This window comes from Budorcas taxicolor, chromosome 9 (assembly GCF_023091745.1).
Source record: "Budorcas taxicolor isolate Tak-1 chromosome 9, Takin1.1, whole genome shotgun sequence".
Lineage (NCBI taxonomy): Eukaryota > Metazoa > Chordata > Mammalia > Artiodactyla > Bovidae > Budorcas > Budorcas taxicolor.
This window is the reverse complement of record NC_068918.1, coordinates 66153494-66176137: the sequence shown is the minus strand read 5'-3', so window position 1 is coordinate 66176137 and position 22644 is coordinate 66153494. Positions and strand designations below refer to the sequence as shown.

General features: G+C 37.9%; 1 protein-coding gene across 1 annotated transcript in view; it reads right to left on the bottom strand.

Moving 5' to 3' along the window:
* The window catches only part of PEX7 (peroxisomal biogenesis factor 7), a 75602-nt gene that overhangs the window by 36407 nt on the left and 16551 nt on the right, over positions 1–22644 (bottom strand). Inside the window, exons 6-8 of the mRNA XM_052645790.1 lie at positions 12472–12578; positions 10468–10581; positions 6164–6219 (exon numbers count right to left, since the gene is read on the bottom strand). Of these exons, the coding sequence (XP_052501750.1) occupies positions 6164–6219; positions 10468–10581; positions 12472–12578 (277 nt within the window). The remainder of the gene's footprint in view (positions 1–6163; positions 6220–10467; positions 10582–12471; positions 12579–22644) is intronic.

Here is a 22644-nt window from a genome sequence, read left to right as displayed (position 1 = left end):
AAATTATGCCAACTGCAACCATATAGATAAACAAAAACAAAACAAGCTTACAGACACAGAGAATAGAGATTAGTGGTTGCCAGAGGCAGGAGATATGAGAATTGAATGAACAGTTTTGTTTTTTTTTCCCTTCAAATGTAAATAAAATAAAGGGAATAAAAGCACTACAAAACTTATAAAACCAAAGGCAACCACTAAAACAAAGCAAAAAAAACTTATCTAAATATAATTTTTAAATAAAAGAGCAAAAAATCAAAATACAACATAAAATATATCACATATAGGAACAATAAACAGAACATAAGACATAATAATCATCATAAAATACAACAGACTTGCTACCAAATGTATTTTTATCAAGAAATAAGAATAAGTTAAAGCTTCCCTGGTGGATCAGTTGGTAAAGAATCTGCCTGCAGTGCAGGAGACACATTTGATTCCTGGGTGGGGAAGATCTCCTGGAGAAGGAAGGAAATGGCAACCAACTCCAGTATTCTTGCCTGGAAAATACCATGGACAGAGGAGCCTGGCAGGCTAGAGTCCATGGGGTCACAAAGAGCTGGACATGAGTAAGCAAAAAACTAAACTTGCATATTACAATAAAAAGATTTTTTATTTACTTCACTGAGCAAAACCCAAATATATGCTCTATACGAGAGCCATACCAAAAACAACATGGATCAAAAAAAAATTAAAAGTATAGAAAAAGGTATCTGGAAGATGGAAACAACATGAAAGCAGGAGCAATGATATCAATAAGAGATAAAGTGTAATTAAAACTAAAAGCAATTAACTGTGTCAAAGTTAGACTCTCTTTTATGTTAAAAGTTTCAGTTCACTAAATGTATATTATAAAGATTTATGCACCAAATATACAGCATATGCCTTTATGAAATCAAAACTAGAATAGATTCAGGGAGACATAGATAGAGGCCCACTGATAATAGGATTTTTTAATATTCCACTCTTGGTACAAAACAGATTAAGTGAACTAAGAATAAGAAAGGATACAGATGATCCAAATAACATAATTACTTAGTAGAGCTTATGGTTATAAGGTGGCACTAGTGGTAAAGAACCCGCTTGCCAATGCAGGAGATATAAGAGACCTGGTATCAATCCCTGGGTCAGGAAGATGCCCTGGAGGAGGGCATGGCAACCCACTCCAGTATTCTTGCCCAGAAAATCCCATGGACAGAGGAGCCTGGCGGGCCACAGTCGTTAAGGTCACAAAGAGTCGGACACAACTGAAGCAACTTAGCACGCCCATATGCATAGTTATATATTTAACTTTACAAAGTGGAAGCAGAGATTAAACCTTCTCAAATGCATATGTAACATTCAAAAATTTGACCTTTTATTAGGTTCTCCCCCATAAAACAGAATGACTAAAAAACAGTATTCTCTGATCACAATGCAATAAAACTAGAAATTACTCATAAATTTTCAAAAGTTAAAAGGTATTCTCATATGGAAATTACATAACTTCCTTCTAAACAACTCTTGGAAGAAACATCAAACACAAATAGAAGTGACATATTTTTTAACAATAATGAAAATATTATGTATCAGAATTCATGGGTTACAAATGAAATAAAAACTAGAAGAAAATTCATAGTCTTAAACACTTTATTAACAAGATGAAAGAATAAAAATAAGTAAATTCCCAGTTCAAAATGTGGAAAAAGGACAAAATAAGCCAAAAGAAAGTACCAAGAAGGAAATAAAGGCAATAATTAATGAGGTACTGAATAGAAAAACATTAGTTCTCATTAACAAATCAAAATTTAGTATGCTTAAGAAAAAACTAACAAAATAAACATACCATTAGATAAGTTAAAGTAGAAATCACAAATATATACAAAATCAAAAATAATAAGAGAGAAATACCACTGAATCAGAATAATTAAAAAGTCATGACACTATAGACATCTGTATAAATAAATGTGAAAACCCATAAGCAGAGGATAATTTCCTAAACTGATCAATCACATTAGAGGCAGAAAGTTTAAAGAGAAAAATTCCCATAGAAGAAATAAAGTTATCAAGAAGTATTCCACAAAAAGACCCATGCCCAGATGGTTTCACAAAGAAAGTCTATCAAAGCTGCAAAAACCAAATATCCTCTATATTGCAAAAATTGTTCAGAAGATGTAGAAAAACATAAATCCCTACATAAACCCTGGGTGGTGTGGGTCCAGAATTAGGGTTATGATGAGAGATATCCATATGTTAGAGACACATATAGGCCAAAATCACCTCTAAATATTGATGTAAAAGCTCTAAATAAAGTATTAGCAGACAAAATCCAACAAAATATCTTGTTCTATGTGTAAGATAATGATATACAAAGAATAGGAGCGATTTAGTCTAAGAATGCAAGACTGATTTGATCCGTTAATAAAACAAATCATATGAATAGCTCAAAAAAGAAAAATCATGATCATCTCCATAGATGCTGAAAAAGCCTTCAAGAAATCTTAAGACCCATTCCTGATTCTAAAAAAAAAACACTCAACAAAACAAGCATCGATAAATACTTTCTTAGCATGATATACACTTTGTTTTAAAGTCAGCATCCTTCTTTAAACAGGGAAACATTAGAGGCATTTTTACTAAACACATGAATTAAGACATTCTCTGTAACATTTGTCCTCCCTGATAGCTCAGTTGGTAAAGAATCTGCCTGCAATGCAGGAGACCCAGATTCAATTCCTGGGTGGGGAAGATCCGCTGGAGAAGGGATAGGCTACCCACTCCAGTATTCTTGGGCTTCCTTTGTGGCTCAGCTAGTAAAGAATCCACCTGCAATGTGGGAGACCTGGGTTCGATCCCTGGGTTGGGAAGATATCCTGGAGAAGGGAACAGCTACCCACTCCAGTATTCCAGCTTGGAGAATTTCATGGTATAGTCCATGGATTGCAAAGAGTCAGACACGACTGAGCAACTTTCACTTTCACTTCACTTCAGTCGCTCAGTCGGGTCCGACTCTTTGTGACTCCATGAACTGCAGCACGCCAGGCCTCTCTGTCCATCACTAACTCCTGGAGTTTACCCAAACTCATGTCCATTGAGTTGGTGATGCCACCCAACCATCTCATTTTCTGTCGTCCCCTTCTCCTCCCGCATTCAATCTTTCCCAGCATCAGAGTCTTTTCTAATGAGTCAGTTCTTCTCATCAGGTGGCTCAAGTATTGGAGTTTCAGCTTCAACATCAGTCCTTCCAATGAATATTCAGGACCTGATTTCCTTTAGGATGGACTGGTTGTACCTCACTGCAGTCCAAGGGACTCTCAAAGAGTCTTCTCCAACACCACAATTCAAAAGCATCAATTCTTCAGTGCTCAGCTTTCTTTACAGTCCAATTCTCACGTCCATACATGATTACTGGAAAAACCAGAGCTTTGACTAGATGGACCTTTGTTGGCAAAGTAATGTCTCTGCTTTTTAATATACTGTCTAGGTTGGTCGTAACTTTTCTTCCAAGGAATAAGCGTCTTTCAGTTTCATGGCTGCAGTCACCATCTGCAGTGATTTTGGAGCCCAAAAAAAATAGTCTGACACTGTTTCCACTATTTCCCCATCTATTTGCCATTAAGTGATGGGACTGGATGTCATGATCTTAGTTTTCTGAATGTTGAGCTTTAAACCAACTTCTTCACTCTACTCTTTCACTTTCATCAAGAGGCTCTTTAGTTCTTCACTTTCTGCCATAAGGGTGGTGTCATCTGCATATCTGAGGTTACTGATATTTCTCCCAGCAATCTTGATTCCAGCATGTGCTTCATCCATCCAAATGCTTCATCATGAGCGTTTTTCATGATGTACTCTGCACTTAAGTTAAATAGGCACAGTGACAATATATAGCCTTGACATACTCCTTTTCCTATTTGGAACCAGTCTGTTGTTCCATGTCCAGTTCTAACTGTTGCTTCCTGACCTGCATACAGATTTCTCAAGAGGCAGGTCAAGTGGTCTGGTATTCCCATCTCTTGAAGAATTTTCCACAGTTTGTTGTGATCCACACACTCAAAGGCTTTGGCATAGTCAATAAAGCATAAGTAGATGTTTCTCTGGAACTCTCTTGCTTTTTCGATGATCCAACAAATGTTGGCAATTTGATCTGTGGTTCCTCTGCCTCTTCTAAAACCAGCTTGAACATCTGGAAGTTCACGGTTCACATATTGCTGAAGCCTGGCTTGGAAAATTTTGAGCATTACTTTGCTAGCGTGTGAGATGAGTGCAATTGTGCAGTAGTTTGAACATTCTTTTTCATTGCCTTTCTTTGGGATTGGAATGAAAACTGACCCTTTCTAGTCCTGTGACCATTGCTGAGTTTTCCAAATTTGCTGGCATATTGAGTGCAGCACTTTCACAGCATCATCCTTTAGGATTTGAAGCAGCACAACTGGAATTCCATCACCTCCACCAGCTTTGTTCATAGTGATGCTTTCTAAGGCCCACTTGACTTCACATTCCAGGATGTCTGGCTCTAGGTGAGTGATCACACCATCGTGATTATCTGAGTCATGAAGATCTTTTTTATATAGTTCTTCTATGTATTCTTGCCACCTCTTCTTAGTATCTTCTGCTTCTGTTAAGTCCATACCATTTCTGTCCTTTATTGTGCCCATCTTTGCATGAATTGTTCCTTTGGTATCTTTAATTTTCTTGAAGAGATCTCTAGTCTTTCCCATTTTTTGTTTTCCCCTATTTCTTGGCACTGATCAGTGAGGAAGGCTTTCTTATCTCTCCTTGCTATTTGTTGGAACTCTGCATTTAAGGTATATCTTTCCTTTTCTCCTTTGCTTTTCGCTTCTCTTCTATTCACAGCTATTTCTAAGCCCACCTCAGACAACCATTTTGCCTTTTTGTATTTCTTTTCCTTGGGGATGGTCTTGATCCCTGCCTCCTATACAATGTCATGAACCTCCGTCCATAGTTCATCAGGCACTCTATCAGATCTACTCCCTTGAATCCTTTTGTCACTTCCACTGTATAATCATAAGGGATTTAATTTAGGTCCGACCTGAATGGTCTAGTGGTTTTCCCTATTTTCTTCAATTTATGTCTGAATTTCACTTCACTATAACACTATTTAACACTGTAATAGAGGCATCTGTCAAGGATGTAAAACTATATTTATAGATGTTATGATCATGAACTTGGAAACTTCTAAAGAATCAATGATCCTTAGATGGTAGAGAAACAGGCACTCTCAAACACTATTGCTTGGAATGGAAACTGGAATATTCCTCATGGGTAGGAATATATAACAAATATATAACAAAACAGAAGATACATATTTATATCATTACCTTTTAATTTAGCAATCCCACTTCTGGGAATATATTCTGAAGCTAATTCTCTAGTGATGTGAACATACTCACATACAAGGTTATTATTCATTGTGGCACTATTATTTATAAAATACTTGAAACAAGTTAAATATCCATATATAGGAGAATAACTGAATAAAATATAGTATATGTACATAAAGGAGTTATTATGCAGAATGAAAAAGATCTTTATGAACTGATACAAAGTGATTTCCAAACTACTTTCCTAGAATTCTAGAATAGCAAGTAAGTAAAAATGTTGTAAATAATAAAAATCAGGAGTTATAAATCTGGAAAAGGAAAAAAAGTAGAATGAACCCTGTGTGGTGTGGGATCAGAACTGGGGCTATGATTAGAGATACATATATACATATTCATACATAGATACACATGTATACACACATACATACAGTCATCCACAAACATACATACAGTCATGTTGGTTTTTTATATCAATTTTAGCCGTAAGATTTATATAATTAGACTTAAGCAAATAAGATTTCACAACTTTTGAATTCTAAATTTAAAAAGGTACTAGCTAGTCAGTCTATGGCACAGGAAGATATTACTTTAGGAAGAACAGTCAGGAAAAAAGACTTAAATAGAAAGATCAAGCAAATCTTTAAATAATAAAGAATTCATTCATCCATGTGACTAGATCATAAAAACAGGAAAATATAATATTAATTTCAGTAGAAAATATCCTCATGTCTCCAGCTCAGATTATTTTTACATTAGCAAAATAAACATGTCCTTAATAAAAGTTATAAAGATGCAAATGGTACTTGGTATTTTACAATGAAACATATCAAAAACCACTGTACCTTACAGTAAAATCATAGGAACAAGAGGCCAGCACAGAAGCATGAAATGGTGAAAACTACAAAAGAAAACAAAAAAGTCAATTTTGAGGTTAACTGTAATTGTAACATGGTACTTCATAAGATCATTCCCATGAACTTTATTACAATGTCTAGACAGGACTGTCAGAAATACAGACACTATTATATGTCAAATAGATAACTAATAAGGACCTACTATATAGCACAGAGAACTCTACTCAATACTCTGTAATGGCATATATGGGAAGAGAATCTAAAAAAAGAATGGATATATGTATATGTATAACTGATTCACTTTGTTGTACACGTGAAACTAACACAACACTGTAACTCAACTATATTCCAATAAAAAAAATTTTTAAAGTATGTTTTTCCAAACCTTTTTATGGTTTAATTCAAGGCAATAATCTTTTAGTCTTCTAAGTATCCACCTACAGGAAAAATGGTTGTTTTTACATTCTTCAAAGAAAGTCATTTCTCAAGCTTTTTAAATCTTATTTAAAATTAAATATTCCCTAAATGTTGCTATTCTGGAAAAATTAAGCACAATTTCATATTGGCTATCCAAAATTAACTTCTACAAATCTAAAGGACATAAGTGTATGATGATTCACACATACAATTATATAATGAACCAATCTTGTAAATATATTTTATGACTGCTATTGGGCACAAGCATCAAACATTTAAATGTTAAAAGTTTTAAAACAATTTTTATGCTATTTGTATATCGCATCTAATGAAAATGACATCAAGGTCAAAAACTGCAAATTTTAAGGACAGGTAATATACAAGTATTAATATGCATCTTTTAACTGGCTGTCCACTGTAATTTTATTTCCTCAGTGTTTTTCTTACCAGTACTTTAAATGTTTATATACACATATATACTTACATTTGAATGTTCTTCACAGTTTGCAAAACACTTTCACTATTTCACCCTATTTCATTCTCAGAAGAACTATGAAGTATATATAGAAAACATTTTTTAACTACCAAAACTTGTGTGCCATTTAAAAAAAAATCTGGGCACTGGGTCTCATATTTTGAGTTATAACCAGAAAAATTTTAAATATTAACTGCAACTTAAAATTTTTAAAATAGGGATAACAGAACTATCTTAATTAAAAGATCAAAAAGGTACTTATCTGTAATGTAAAAAAACAAAAATGAAATTGGGAGATGTCCCTTAATAAGATGTTTTCCACAAATAAGATGTTTGTAAATTTTTAGCAAAATTTACCTAAATAAAAGCTGGGAAGGACTTCCCTGGTGGTTCAGTGGTTAAGAATCCACTTGCCAACCCAGGAAACATGTTTGAACCCTGGTCCAGGAGGCTACCCACAGGCAACGAAGCCCACACACAACTACCGAGCCTGTACTCTAGAGCACATTGGTCCTTAAGAAGAGGAGCCACCACAACAAGACATCCCCGCCTGCCGTAACTAGAGAAGGCCCCTGTGGGGTAACAAAGATCCTACACACACACACACACACCGTGGGGTAACAAAGACCCTACACACACACACACACAGACACACACACACAGAAACACAGACACACACAGACACAGACACAGACACACACACACACACACACCCCCCCAGCTGGACATCCCCGCCTGCCGTAACTAGAGAAGGCCCCCGTGCGGTAACAAAGACCCTACACATACACACACACACACACACACACACACACACACACACCCAGCTGGATATCCCCGCCTGCCGTAACTAGAGAAGGCCCCCGTGGGGTAACAAAGACCCTACACACACACAGACACACAGACACAGACACACAGACACACACACACACAGACACACACACACACAGACACACAGACACACACCCAGCTGGACATCCCCGCCTGCCATAACTAGAGAAGGCCCCCGTGGGGTAACAAAGACCCTACACACAGACAGACACACACCCACACACACACACCCCAGCTGGACATCCCCGCCTGCCATAACTAGAGAAGGCCCCCGTGGAGTAACAAAGACCCTACACACCAAAAAAAAAGCTGGAAAACTAACGTTAGTCACTTTATAACCTGACAAATTCAGGAGAGGCAGAAGAAAAAAGTTATCTCTACTATTTACAAAGTGGGAATTTTTCTATACTCTATAACTTTTGTGAACATTCATATATATAATCATGTTAGGGAAAAGAAAGAATTAACCACCTCTCTGTACAAGTTTCAACAAAATAAACTTTTCTACTGAATGAAAAATTATAAAGACTCTAACACTAAAACTAAATTACTATAAAGTTTTAAAAGAAGTGTCTCAGCCCCGCTTGACCCAATGCAATCCCTATCAAGCTACCAGCCATATTTTTCGCAGAACTAGAACAAATAATTTCAAGATTTGTATGGAAATACAAAAAACCTCGAATTGCCAAAGCAATCTTGAGAAAGAAGAATGGAACTGGAGGAATCAACTTGCCTGACTTCAGGCTCTACTACAAAGCCACAGTCATCAAAACAGTATGGTACTGGCACAAAGACAGACATATAGATCAATGGAACAAAACAGAAAGCCCAGAGATAAATCCACACACATATGGACACCTTATCTTTGACAAAGGAGGCAAGAATATACAATGGAGTAAAGACAATCTCTTTAACAAGTGGTGCTGGGAAAACTGGTCAACCACTTGTAAAAGAATGAAACTAGATCACTTTCTAACACCCCACACAAAAATAAACTCAAAATGGATGAAAGATCTAAATGTAAGACCAGAAACTATAAAACTCCTAGAGGAGAACATAGGCAAAACACTCTCAGACATAAATCACAGCAGGATCCTCTATGATCCACCTCCCAGAATTCTAGAAATAAAAGCAAAAATAAACAAATGGGATCTAATTAAAATTAAAAGCTTCTGCACAACAAAGGAAAATATCAGCAAGGTGAAAAGACAGCCTTCTGAATGGGAGAAAATAATAGCAAATGAAGCAACTGACAAACAACTAATCTCAAAAATATACAAGCAACTTTTGCAGTTCAATTCCAGAAAAATAAACGACCCAATCAAAAAATGGGCCAAAGAACTAAATAGACATTTCTCCAAAGAAGACATACGGATGGCTAACAAACACATGAAAAGATGCTCAACATCACTCATTATCAGAGAAATGCAAATCAAAACCACAATGAGGTACCACTTCACACCAGTCAGAATGGCTGCGATCCAAAAATCTGCAAGCAATAAATGCTGGAGAGGGTGTGGAGAAAAGGGAACCTTCCTACACTGTTGGTGGGAATGCAAACTAGTACAGCCACTATGGAGAACAGTGTGGAGATTCCTTAAAAAATTGCAAATAGAACTACCTTATGACCCAGCAATCCCACTGCTGGGCATACACACCGAGGAAACCAGAATTGAAAGAGACACATGTACCCCAATGTTCATCGCAGCACTGTTTATAATAGCCAGGACATGGAAACAACCTAGATGTCCATCAGCAGATGAATGGATAAGAAAGCTGTGGTACATATACACTGGAGTATTACTCAGCTATTAAAAAGAATACATTTGAATCAGTTCTGATGAGATGGATGAAACTGGAGCCGATTATACAGAGTGAAGTAAGCCAGAAAGAAAAACACCAATACAGTATACTAACACATATATATGGAATTTAGAAAGATGGCAATGACGACCGTGTATGCAAGACAGGAAAAAAGACACAGCTGTGTATAATGGACTTTTGGACTCAGAGGGAGAGGGAGAGGGTGGGATGATTTGGGAGAATGGCATTCTATCATGTATACTATCATGTAAGAATTGAATCGCCAGTCTATGTCTGACGCAGGACACAGCATGCTTGGGGCTGGTGCATGGGGATGACCCACAGAGATGTTATGGGGAGGGAGGTGGGAGGGGGGTTCATGTTTGGGAACACATGTAAGAATTAAAGATTTTAAAATTAAAAAAAAAAAAAAGAATAATCAACAACAAAAAAATAAAGATATACTAATTATAAAATAAATAAATAAATAAAGTTTTAAAAGAAATAGCAGCATGGGGATGATAGAATGAGAAAAACATTTTTATTCACTCCTGAGTACCACCTGACTATATTGTTATAAGTCACTCAATAATCATTCCAGTATTTTACCTAATTTTAGCTTTCAATGTTTATTACCATTCACTGGGTAACAAAACATGAAAAAAAAAAATGAATCAATAACCCCATCCCTTAAACACCTTTTAAATGTACTTCATTGACTGTATTTATCTTTTTGTTCTGTGTAGAAAAAGAAAAGATAAAAACTTACTTTCACTCTCCTAATAGCATAAGTGTGACCGAGAAGTTCAAACACAGGTTGTCGTACATTCCTCAAGTCCCAGCCTCTCAAACTACAATCAACCGCCCCTGTCACCACCAAATTCTGAAAACAATAAAGCAAGGTTAAGTGTGACTCTTTACAAGTACGCAGTAGCCAAGCTTTCCTACTGGAAATAGTATCTATTTTCTGGTACTTATTTAATCTGAACCCAGAAGTCATTCTTAAAAAGTTACATAACATTATAGAAAGGAGTTAAAATATACATCAAAAGCAAAACTTAGTATGACTTGCAAGAAAAGGAACTCAATATGCCTTGGGTATATGAAGGAACACAGCACACAAGAGAAAAAGGCATAGTCTCACACAACCTTGTAGCTTCTCCCACTTACTTTTAGGGATACTAATAAGAACACAAATTACTAAAAATTACACCTGACAGAAGAGCCCACCTGTCTCTTCAGTGTCCTCGGAGGTTTCTACCAGGTGTTAAAAGGCAAGAGACTGCTAATTCACAAATATTTGAAAGGGCAAAGGTATAAATTAAATGTTGTTTTCCTAATTCTAAATCAATCATTGCTCCTAACTCTCATGGACCATGTCATAATGTAACAGCTAACTGTATCTGAGAATTTTTGCAAATAGTGGGTAGTCTCCTATCTAGAACGCTAGGTGAACCCAGAGTTCACGGCTGAATAGGCCAAGAGCTCGGTCCACACTCAGCCCCATTCCACATCGACCAGGGCAGTAATCCATTGTCTGAACGTCAATAGAAGCTCATTTTTAAAAAGCTTCAGCGATTGTTTTTAAAAAATTTTTAAAGTACTCTCAAGTGTATATCTGGAGAAGGCAAGAAGGCAATGGCATCCCACTCCAGTACTCTTGCCTGGAAAATCCCATGGATGGAGGAGCCTGGTAGGCTGCAGTCCATGGGGTTGCTAAGAGTCGGATACGACTGAGCGACTGCACTTTCACTTTTCAGTTTCATGCACTGGAGAAGGAAATGGCAACCCACTCCAGTGTTCCTGCCTGGAGAATCCCAGGGACGGGGGAGCCTGGTGGGCTGCCATCTATGGGGTCGCACAGAGTTGGACACGACTGAAGCGACTTAGCAGCAGCAGCAGGAGCAGCAAGTGCATATCAGCATCTTTTTTAGAATTCCCGAAAGTATAACATATAGTCCACAATTTCATTTTCTTATTTGGAAAATTCATGAGTGAGATTTGAACTGTAGTCATCAGCACTGAAAATTTTATTAAAATCAAGTATTATTTTAAATATGTTCTATATTGTCTTTTATTTCTTTCTAATTAAAGAACTCAGCCAATACAATGTTCCCTTAGTTTTAATTGACTAAAACTGGGAAAAAAACAAAGTTATCTTATACTTAACTGTCACAGTCAACAGATCACTTCAGGTACATAAATATAATTAAATGGCATATCAACACATATTTAATCCATTTCTATTTCTAATTCATATGCCCATATGGTTAGCTGAAGGTTGCAAAAGGTTGTAAATGGACACTGCTATCTTCCAGAAACATGAAGCTTAGTTAGGCTTGTAAGGGAAAATGAAACAGAAAATTCCTAAAACCGATGGACTGTCAAATTAAAAATCAAGTTACAAATAGTTCAGCAGCCTTACTAGCAAAGTGCAAAAGAAATGAAGGCAAAAGATGATACAAATTGGCAGGGTTAAGAGCAATAAAGTAAAAAATTACATAAATTGTAAAGCAGTTCCCCAAACAAACAAGTAAGGCTGCACTATTGAACTTTTGAGAATTTCTGTTTCTTATTCAGCCTGTTTTATGTGCACTTAAATCCAATTAATGCTAATGCAGGTCACTCACAATCATCAATTAGAAAGGAAAGGGACTGAATCTAACTTAATGGCCCATAAACACTATCCAAGTCCACATAAACAAAGATAAAATCTAGAACATTTCAACCTTAGGAAGGGCTCAGTAGCTAAGGATAGAACCAGATAGGGTACCTCATTGTATTTACACCAGTCACAGCTCAAAATTTCCGCCTGATGTGCGGGAACCACAATTCTGACTCCTGTTGTCTTCACGTCCCAGATTCTCAAAGTCTGATCGCCTGGTGAAAGAGGAAGACTCGATCACTCTTTAGCACACCACTTGGATGCTTGGTACCCATGATGACAAGTCGGGGAAAACACACCACTTCCATTATCAGGACACTGCCATCTGTATGTCATACACACATATACATTGTTTTACACTATAATAACATATAAGAACTACTAAAAGTGACAGCTACAAAAAACAAGGCACCATATTAAGTTTTTAGATCTACTCAAAGCAGGAAAATCTGAGTCTCACACGGACACAAGCAGAGCAGTGACTAAGCACACGCCCAGTGCATTTTTCTTCAGGAAAGGAAAAGGCTCTGAAAATCCTCGTTTCTTGTAAGTAAAGTTAGCACCCTATACCAGTATATTCTACAGGAAGCAAAATGGTTCACAGTTTTACTGTAAAATGTGTGCAAAGTCTACCAAGTCAGAATGGATAATTTCAAATCTTAGCTTTTACATTTATTACATTTTAAAGGGCCATCCAAAGGTATGGATTTCACCTTGAAAGAAACAAGTGGAGAAAATGTAAGGATTATACTCTGAATTACTACAAAAATGACTTATACCACCTAGCTGCACAGAGTCAACCCTGATTAGCTGTTTTAGATGCTGTTCGCCTTCAATTTTGTAGAATATGAGGAAACAACAAAATGACCAGATGAAAAATTCTGAATATATGTACATCTCCATTAAAAGTAAATTACACACAATAACTGATCCTCTGAGAAAGCCAGTTCAGGTTAATGTAAAAAAAAAAAATAATGCTGTGATGGCAGTAATGGTCTTGATTCCATTTAGTAGTTGTGTGACCTGCACAAGCTGTATAATATTTCTGAGACTAGTTCCTCAGAATGCCTGGATGGAGGATGGCACAAAAACATTTAGTATAATAAAGTTTCTGTAAAGTGTTAGCATGGTCTCTAGCATATAGCGGATACGCTAATAAGTGGTATATAAAAACATTAACTTTTAAACGTTTCCTTTAGTTACCTACATATAATTTCCTATCATCCCAATTCTAAATTATTTGTCATTTAGCTAAGTCCAATAATTTCAGACAATTTTTTTTCTGATTTCTTTGCAAGTTAAGAAAGATAAGAATTAAACTGCTTGTGGTAATGAAATGTAGAGTTTAAGAATAGGGGCTTTGGAGCTTCAGAGCTTAGCTCTAGTCCAGCTCAAACATTTTGTAGTTGTTGACATTCAGCCAAGTTACTTAACATCTTGAATTGTCATTTTCCTTACCTACGATAAAATATCTGCCTCATACAGACCCACAGACACAGGGAACAAATCAGTGGTCACCAGCTTGGTGAGAGAAGGACAGGAGGAAAATACAGGGGTAGGAGACTAAGAAGTACAAACTATCATGTATAAAATAAGATACAAAGATATATTGAACAACAAACGGAATATAGCTAATATTTTATAATAGCTATAAATGGTGTATAACCTTTAAAAATTGTGAATCACTATTTTGTATAACTGCAACTTACATAACTTTGTAAACCAACTATACTTCAAAAGACACAAAAACATATCTGCCTTACAAAGCTGCCCCTGGCACAGCTAGGCTGGCCTAAAGGAGATATTTGGGATTTCTCTGAGCTGTGATTGAAAAAATAATGCCAGTCCCCCTCACACAGGAGAATTTACAGGTTACAAAACTGAGGAATTGTTGGTTGGCCATGTGTTTCACTGTATGGAGAAAGTTGACCTGCACAGTCAAGTCAGCCAGCAGAGAAAAGCCCAGATTAGAGACAGAGAATGTGTCCTGAGGTTGTTTAAGCATCCCTTCCCCTTCGGGGGTTGCTTTCCAATCAATTCTACAAAGACCTACAGTTGCTCAAGCTCTCCTATTACCACCTGCAGGCAGAGGAGATTCCTTATCATTGTGGCAGCTGTGAATGGAATTCACCTGAAGCTTCAGACTCTCAAAGCCTAGCTCCAGAGAAAAAGATTAAACTCAGCACAGGGCTTCCAGTAAAAACATAGGAAATGTTTAAATGATGTACACGAGATTTCAAAAGTTTATATGTTATATTAAGCCTGATATAACATATAACACGGGTCATGGTGGAGAGTTCTGACAAAAAGTGGTCCACTGGAGAAGGGAATGGCAAACCACTTCAGTATTCCTGCCTTGAGAATCCCATGAACAGTATGAAAAGGCAAAAAGATAGGACCCTGAAAGATGAACTTTGCAGGTCAGTGGGCGCCCAATATGCTACTGGAGATCAGTGGAGAAATAACTCCAGAAAGAATGAAGAAAAGCAGCCAAAGTAAAAACAATACCCAGTTGTGGATGTGACTGGTGATGGAAGCAAGGTCAGATGCTGTAAAGAGCAATATTGCATAGGAACCTGGTATGTCAGGTCCATGAATCAAGGCAAATTGGAAGTGATCAAACAGGAGATGGCAAGAATTAACATTGACATTCTAGGAATCAGCGAACTAAGATGGACTGGAATGGGTGAATTTAACTCAGATGACCATTATATCTACTACTGAGGGCAAGGGAGTAGCCATCACAGTCAACAAAAGGGTCCAAAATGCAGTGCTTAGATGCAATCTCAAAAACAACAGAATGATCTCTGTTGGTTTCCAAGGCAAACCATTCAATATCACAGTAATCCAAGTCTATGCCCTGTCCAGTAATGCTAAAGAAGCTGAAGCTGAATGGTTCTATGAAGACCTACAAGACCTTCTAGAATTAATACCCAAAAAAGATGTCCTTTTCATTATAGGGGACTGGAATGCAAAAGTAGGAAGTCAAGAAACACCTGGAATAACAGGCAAATTTGGCCTTGGAGTACAGAATGAAGCAGGGTAAATGTTAATAGAGTTCTGCCAAGAAAATACACTGGTCATAGCAAACACCCTCTTCCAACAACACAAGAGAAGACTCTACACATGGACATCACCAGATGGTCAACACCAAAATCAGACTGATTATATTCTTTGAAGTCAAAGATGGAGAGGCTCTATACAGTCAGCAAAAACAAGACCAGGAGCTGACTGTGGCTCAGATCATGAACTTACTGCCAAATTCAGACTTAAATTGAAGAAAGTAGGGAAAACCACTAGACCATTCAGGTATGACCTAAATCAAATCCCTTATGACTATACAGTGGAAGTGAGAAATAGATTTAAGGGACTAGATCTGATAGATAGAGTGCCTGATGAACTATGGACTGAGGTTTGAGACATTGTACAGGAGACGGCAGCAAAACCATCTCCAAGAAAAAGAAATGCAAAAAAGCAAAATGGTTGTCTGAGGAGGCCTTACAAATAGCTCTGAAAAGAAGAAAAGTGAAAAGCAAAGGAGAAAAGGAAAGATGTACCCATTTGAATGCAGAGTTCCAAAGAACAGCATGGAGAGATAAGAAAGCCTTCCTCAGTGATCAGTGCAAAGAAACAGAGAAAAACAACAGAATGGGAAAGACTAGAGATCTCTTCAAGAAAATTAGAGATACCAAAGGAACAATTCATGCAAAGATGGGCACAATACAGGACAGAAATGGTATGGACTTAATAGAAGCACAAGATAATTAAGAAGAGGTGGCAAGAATACACAGAAGAACTATACAAAAAAGATCTTCACGACCCAGATAATCACGATGGTGTGATCACTCACCTAGAGCCAGATATCCTGGAATGTGAAGTCAAAGTGGGTCTTAGAAAGCCTCACTACGAACAAACCTAGTGGAGGTGATGAAATTCCAATTGTGCTACTTCAAATCCTAAAAGATGATGCTGTGAAAGTGCTGCACTCAATATGTCAGCAAATTTAGAAAACTCGGCAACGGCCACAGGACTGGAAAAGGTCAGTTTTAATTCCAATCCCAAAGGAAGGCAATGTCAAAGAATGCTCAAACTACCGCACAATTGCACTCATCTCACAGGCTAGCAAAGTAATACTCAAAATTCTCCAAGCCAGGCTTCAGCAACACGTGAACTATGAGCTTCCAGATATTCAAGCTGGTTTTAGAAAAGGCAGAGGAACCACAAATCAAATTGCCAACATCTGCTGGATCACTGAAAAAGCAAGAGAGTTCCAGAAAAAAACATCTATTTCTTTTTTATTGACTATGCCAAAGCCTTTGACTGTGTGGATCACAATAAACTGTGGAAAATTCTTCAAGAGAGGGAATACCAGACCACCTGACCTGCCTCTTGAGAAATCTGTATGCAGGTCAGGAAGCAACTGTTAGAACTGGACATGGAACAACAGACTGTTTCCAAATAGGAAAAGGACTACGTTAAGGCTATATATTGTCACCCTGTTTATTTAACTTCTATGCAAAGTACATCATGAGAAACACTGGACTGGATGAAGCGCATGTTGGAATCAAGATTGCTGGGAGAAATATCAGAAGATAACCTCAGATATGCAGATGACACTACCCTTATGGCAGAAAGTGAAGAAGAACCAAAGAGCCTGTTGAGGAAAGTGAAAAAGTAGAGTGAAAAAGTTGGCTTAAAGCTCAACATTCAGAAAACTAAGATCATGGCATCCAGTCCCATCACTTCATGGCAAATAGATGGAGAAACAATGGAAACGGTGTCAGACTTTATTTTTCTGGGCTCCAAAATCACTAAAGATGGTGACTGCACCCATGAAATAAAAGGATGCTTACTCCTTGGAAGAAAAGTTATGACCAACCTAGACAGTATATTAAAAAGCAGAGACATTTCTTTGCCAACAAAGGTCCATCTAGTCAAGGCTATGGTTTCTCCAGTAGTCATACTGTATGGATGTGAGAGTTGGACTATAAAGAAAGCTGAGAGCCAAAGAACTGATGCTTTTGAACCGTACTGTTGGAGAAGACTCTTGAGAGTCCCTTGGACTGCAAGGAGATCCAACCAGTCCATCCTAAAGGAAATCAGTCCTGAATGTTCATTGGAAGGACGGATGTTGCAGCTGAAACTCCAATACTTTGGCTACCTGATGCAAAGAGCTGACTCATTTGAAAAGAGCCTGATGCTGGAAAGATTGAAGGCGAGAGGAGAAGGGGACAACAGAGGATAAGATGGTTGGATGGCATCAGTGACTCAAATGGACATGAGTCTCAGTAAACTTCAGGAGTTGGTGATGGACAGGGAGGCCTGGCGTGCTGCAGTCCATAGGGTCACAGAGTCGGACGCGACTGAGCGACTGAACTGAACCGAACCAATCAGGTCTGAAAGGCTCCCTTGGTGGCTCAGATGGTAAAGAATCCACCTGCAACGCAGAAGATGTAGGAGACATGGGTTCGATTCCTACGTCAGAAAGATCCCCTGGAGTAGGACATGGCAACCCACTCCAGTATTCTTGCCTGGAAAATTCCATGGGAAGAGGAGCCTGGCAGGCTACAGTCCATAGGTCGCAAAGAGTCAGACACGACTGAGCGACTTCACTTCACTTCAAAGCATTGTTTAAAGTTCAGTGAGCTCATGTTCATCCTAATAATTACATTCTATGGGTGTATGCGAATGCTTTACAGTGTCAAAACATTACAATAAACGTGGACTAGGAGTTAAGAAGTAACTAGTAATTTTAGCAACAATATGGATGAATCTCACAAAACATAATGCTGAGCAAAAGAAACCAAGACAGCACAACATAAAAACAGGTAACATCAATCGATGCTATTAGGAGGCAGTTCAGAGGTCACCCTCGAATGGACAGGGGTGGGTAATGACTGGAAGAATGTAAGAGGGGCCTCTGAGAACATCCTGTTTCTTGACCCGGGTCCCAAGAGCCCAGGTCTCCAGAGTCTCCTGCATGGGCAGGCAGATTCTTTACCACTAGTGCCACCTGGGAAGCCCCAGTACACAGGTGTGTTCATTGTGAAAATCCATCGTGCTATAAATAGGCACTGTTCTGTGTGTGTATTATATACTTCAACAATAGATTAAACAAATAACAACCACAAAGGCTGGGTGGATGCCTCTATCAAATTTCTCTGGAACAATATTCTGGTTCTTCACCAGCATAGTCAGGCAAAGTTTTTTTTTTTTTTTAAAGACTACAGTTTAGGTTGTCCCCTCTGGCAGTTAACTTAAAGAGCACAGAAAGAGTGAGAAGCGCTCTGAAGGAGCTGAGAATCCCACTTCCGCACATTCGGCACTTCCTCCTCCTCATTTCATTTGCCAGGTAGGAGAGAGACCTTCTGGCCAACTGGTACCATGACTCATTCAACTCGTTTAGCCACCAGGACATCTATATTTATATTGCTTGTTTAATTGCATTTTCCAGACAACTGGCCTTTCACTGTCAGCCAGACGTTTACCAGGGCCCTGCGGCAGTGCCACAGACCCACCTGAATTACCAGCTTCTCTTATCAGTTGCAGACTTGCCACTGGCAACAAAACCAGTGAATTTAAGTGCACGATATGGTACAGGAAGCGCTGGCTACTACCATGTCTAATTCAAGTTGCGGCATTAAGAAGAAGCTGGGTAAGGAGAATGAGTGTAAACGGTGAATCTGAAACCAGGAAGTGAAATGAACAGCAAAAGATGCATATTGGGCCCAAATAATTTAATTTATTTGAAATGCCAGATGTCTATCAGATGACTTTTTTCTTTGAGTAGAATGATGTTTTTTTCAAACTGCTGGACTCCACACATTGAGGCATGGCTATGATTTATGCAATTATATGGAGTCAGTAATAGCAGTAATTTAGTTTTCTTGGTTCAAAAGAAAGTTTACTTCATATTAATCCTCCTCATGTAATAAGCTTAAATATTCTTCCCTTCCATCTCATACAATTTGGAAATGTGAATTAGGTAAGAATAAAACTTTAACGAATGAAACAAAACCAACAGAGCCCTTAGAGAACTCTGCTAAGGAAGATCTAAATGTCTAAATCCTATTTCCTTTTGGTTTGTCTTAACTTAGCTAATGATAAATTTAGTACTACAACTTTGAAGGGGATCAAATTCTTGGAAAAACTTAAATATTATATTCTCATGAAAGTGAAAGTGTTAGCTGCTCAGTCGTGTCCGACACCTTGCAACCCCATGGACTGTAGCCCGCCAGGCAAGAATACTGGAGTGGGTAGCCATTCCTTTCTCCGGGGGATCTTTCCAACCCAGGGAATGAATTCGGATCTCCTGCACTGCAGGTGGATTCTTTACCATCTGAGCCACCAGGGAAGCCATATTATTACACACTATCTTAAAATATAAACTGTTATAAGGAGTTGAATGATATAATTAGCTATATGTGTGCCACAGGATTAGACATAAAACTATGTCTTGACTGCCAATTATATAAGCTGCTTATCATTTTTAATATTTGTGAAGACAAATATTTTACAACTTTTTGTTCCTCAACCATGAATTTTACAGCTGAGATGATTTTTATGCAAATATTATAGTATGTTTCATAGCAAACTCTTGTCCATAAGCAAGAAAACAAAGAGAATTAATGGATAAAAGACTATAATATAACTCAAACTATAACTGGCAAAACTCAGGAAAAAAACTAAGTTCTCAATCTTAGGAAACCACTTCTTTGAATTCAGCACTGAAACCATTCTATAGAGTTTTTAAAAGATAAGTATATTTCTGTTAAAAATAAACATGAAATTTCCATTACATCAACAGAAATAAGCTATTCATTAGACATCTCAAACAGAGCAACATCACAGACTAGTACAGTGTTTCCCAAATCAGGCTCATCACTAGACTCAGCTTGGGTGATTAAAAAATACACCTCTCAGAGGCATCTGATTCAGTAGGACTAAGATGAAGGCTAGAATTCTGTTGTTTTTTACGACTGAGCGACTTCACTTTCACTTTCACTTTCTTCCTTGGTAGCTCGGGGTAAAGAATCCACCTGCCAGTGCAGGAGACGCGGGTTTGATCCCTGGGTCAGGAAGACCCCCTGCAGAAGGAAAGGGCAATCCACTCCAGTATTCTTGTCAGGAAAACCCCATGGACAGAGAAGTCTGGTGGGCTACAGTCCATGGGGTCGCAAAAAAAGCCAAACTCGATTTAGCGACTAAACAACAGCAATGGACTGCGATGGTGGGCCAGGTTTCAGGATCACTGGACAAGTATGTTATTATACAAGCAGACATTTCAGATTCCACCTGGAGCAAGTTACCTGAAACTCGGTTCCCAGAGTTTTAGTTCCCAGGTAAGCACTGACTCTCAATCCTTACCGCACATAACGCATGCAAAGACCATGCAAATCTTCCTCCAACATGCCCTATACTCTCCACATTCGTCCTTTACTTCCCACTTCTCACCTCCTCATCGGCCTGTTCATAAGGTAGCAGCTGAAGCACTATTTCCTTAGGTAAGTTGCTCTGACCAGCCAGTTTTGACAAGCTCAAGAATCCTTTGCTGTGTTCCCACGAATCCTGAGCACACATGTTAATGACACGAGGCACCACTCAGAGCGCCCTTACTCTGTGCCAGGCACGGACCTAAGCCTTCAAGCTTGTATCTTAATTAATTCACTTAATCCTCATCAAAACTCCACAACACAGGTTATTATTATCACTCTTATTTTTTAAATGAGGAATGAAGAGACAGAGGTTAAGCAGCATGACGGAAGCCATGTAAGAGCAGTGAAAGGAGAATCTGATCACAGCAAGTCCAGCTCCAGAGTCTGTGTCCATAACCACTGTGCTGTGACCTCTTTCTCAAAGAACCTCACGCTCCTCATCATTGCTGTCCCTAGGTTTTTTTTCTTAGCATCTCTCTTTCCCACTGGACTACATGCTCAGTGTATCTTCAGTGCCCAGACAACAGCAGACATTCACTAAAGACCTGAATGATTCACCAATAATATCCCTTTTGACAATCAAAATTAACCTTAAATATGTTTTAAAAATTTTGATAATACAGTTATTTCCATAGCTTATATAATAGTAATCAAAAAACTGTAGTGTTTGCTTGTATAAGGCACTCAGCTATGTTGAAGATGACACATGCCCTATTGGAAATACATGAAAACAATTCAAGCAAAGAAAACACACAAAGAAGTGCACTGCAAGTACACAACTTGGGAAGCAAATTTTCTTGTCTCTCTTGAAATGGCAAAGGCACAGTGAGAGTTTTAGAGCTTACCCCAACTTTTATATGCCACAAACCCTCCTTTTGAGCTAATTACTAATTTATTTTAAAGATTAGAAAATTTTAAATTCTAATAAACGCTTTAGTATAATGTTTTTTGAAAAGAAAATTAGCTGTCTAACTGAAAAGAAAGAGAAGTATGTTCTAGAAGATAAAAAACTTTAATATATTTGGAATGGACATAGACTTTTTATGGAGGAATACAGGAAAATGTTACTAACAGCAGTTCTATAGGAGAGGGGGAATGAGCAGTTACTTTTTATTTGGCATGTCTCTGTGGTGTCTGAATTTCTTTACTATGTATATGCTCAAATAGAAATTTTCAGGGTTACCATTTCTGTTTTCTCTTCATAAATTTACTTTTTGATAGTTATACAAGAAACAAGAAATAAAGAGTGCTGATATTATCTTGTCAATCACCACAAACATTTATGATTAATTAACACGTTATACATTATTGTAACTGTTACTCAGACTTAGCAACCTTACTCTGATCAACAAACCAAAGATAAAGCCATCTAAGCCAAAGCAGCTCAGTAGCTAATAAAAGGAGCTAGACTGGTTTCCAACTTGGGAAGATTCATAACTGGTTAGGATCTACCTAAGACAGACCGTTAATCATGAATTAATCATTATTTAAACCATATTTGTTCATTAATAGTTGTGCTTGACAAATTTACATTACAAAAAGTCATGGTGTGACAGATATTATGATATTACTAAAAATTAATATTCCATTCTAAACCACATGAATATAACTCTGACTTCCAATGTACTGTTTCCCCACTGGGAATGACTCTACCTTCTAACCAGGGACAGAAAGGAAAATTGTTCTTGCTGTCTCAGCCTGTTCTCCCCATCATCCTCTGGGAGGACCCTGCCACTGAACTTGTTCATGTAAAGCCAGGACCACAGAAGTATGACAGGCTAGGCTGGTGGGGAAAAAGGTAAAAGAATGAAAGTACAAGAGCTGTGAGGGCAGGGCTGCAGCGTGT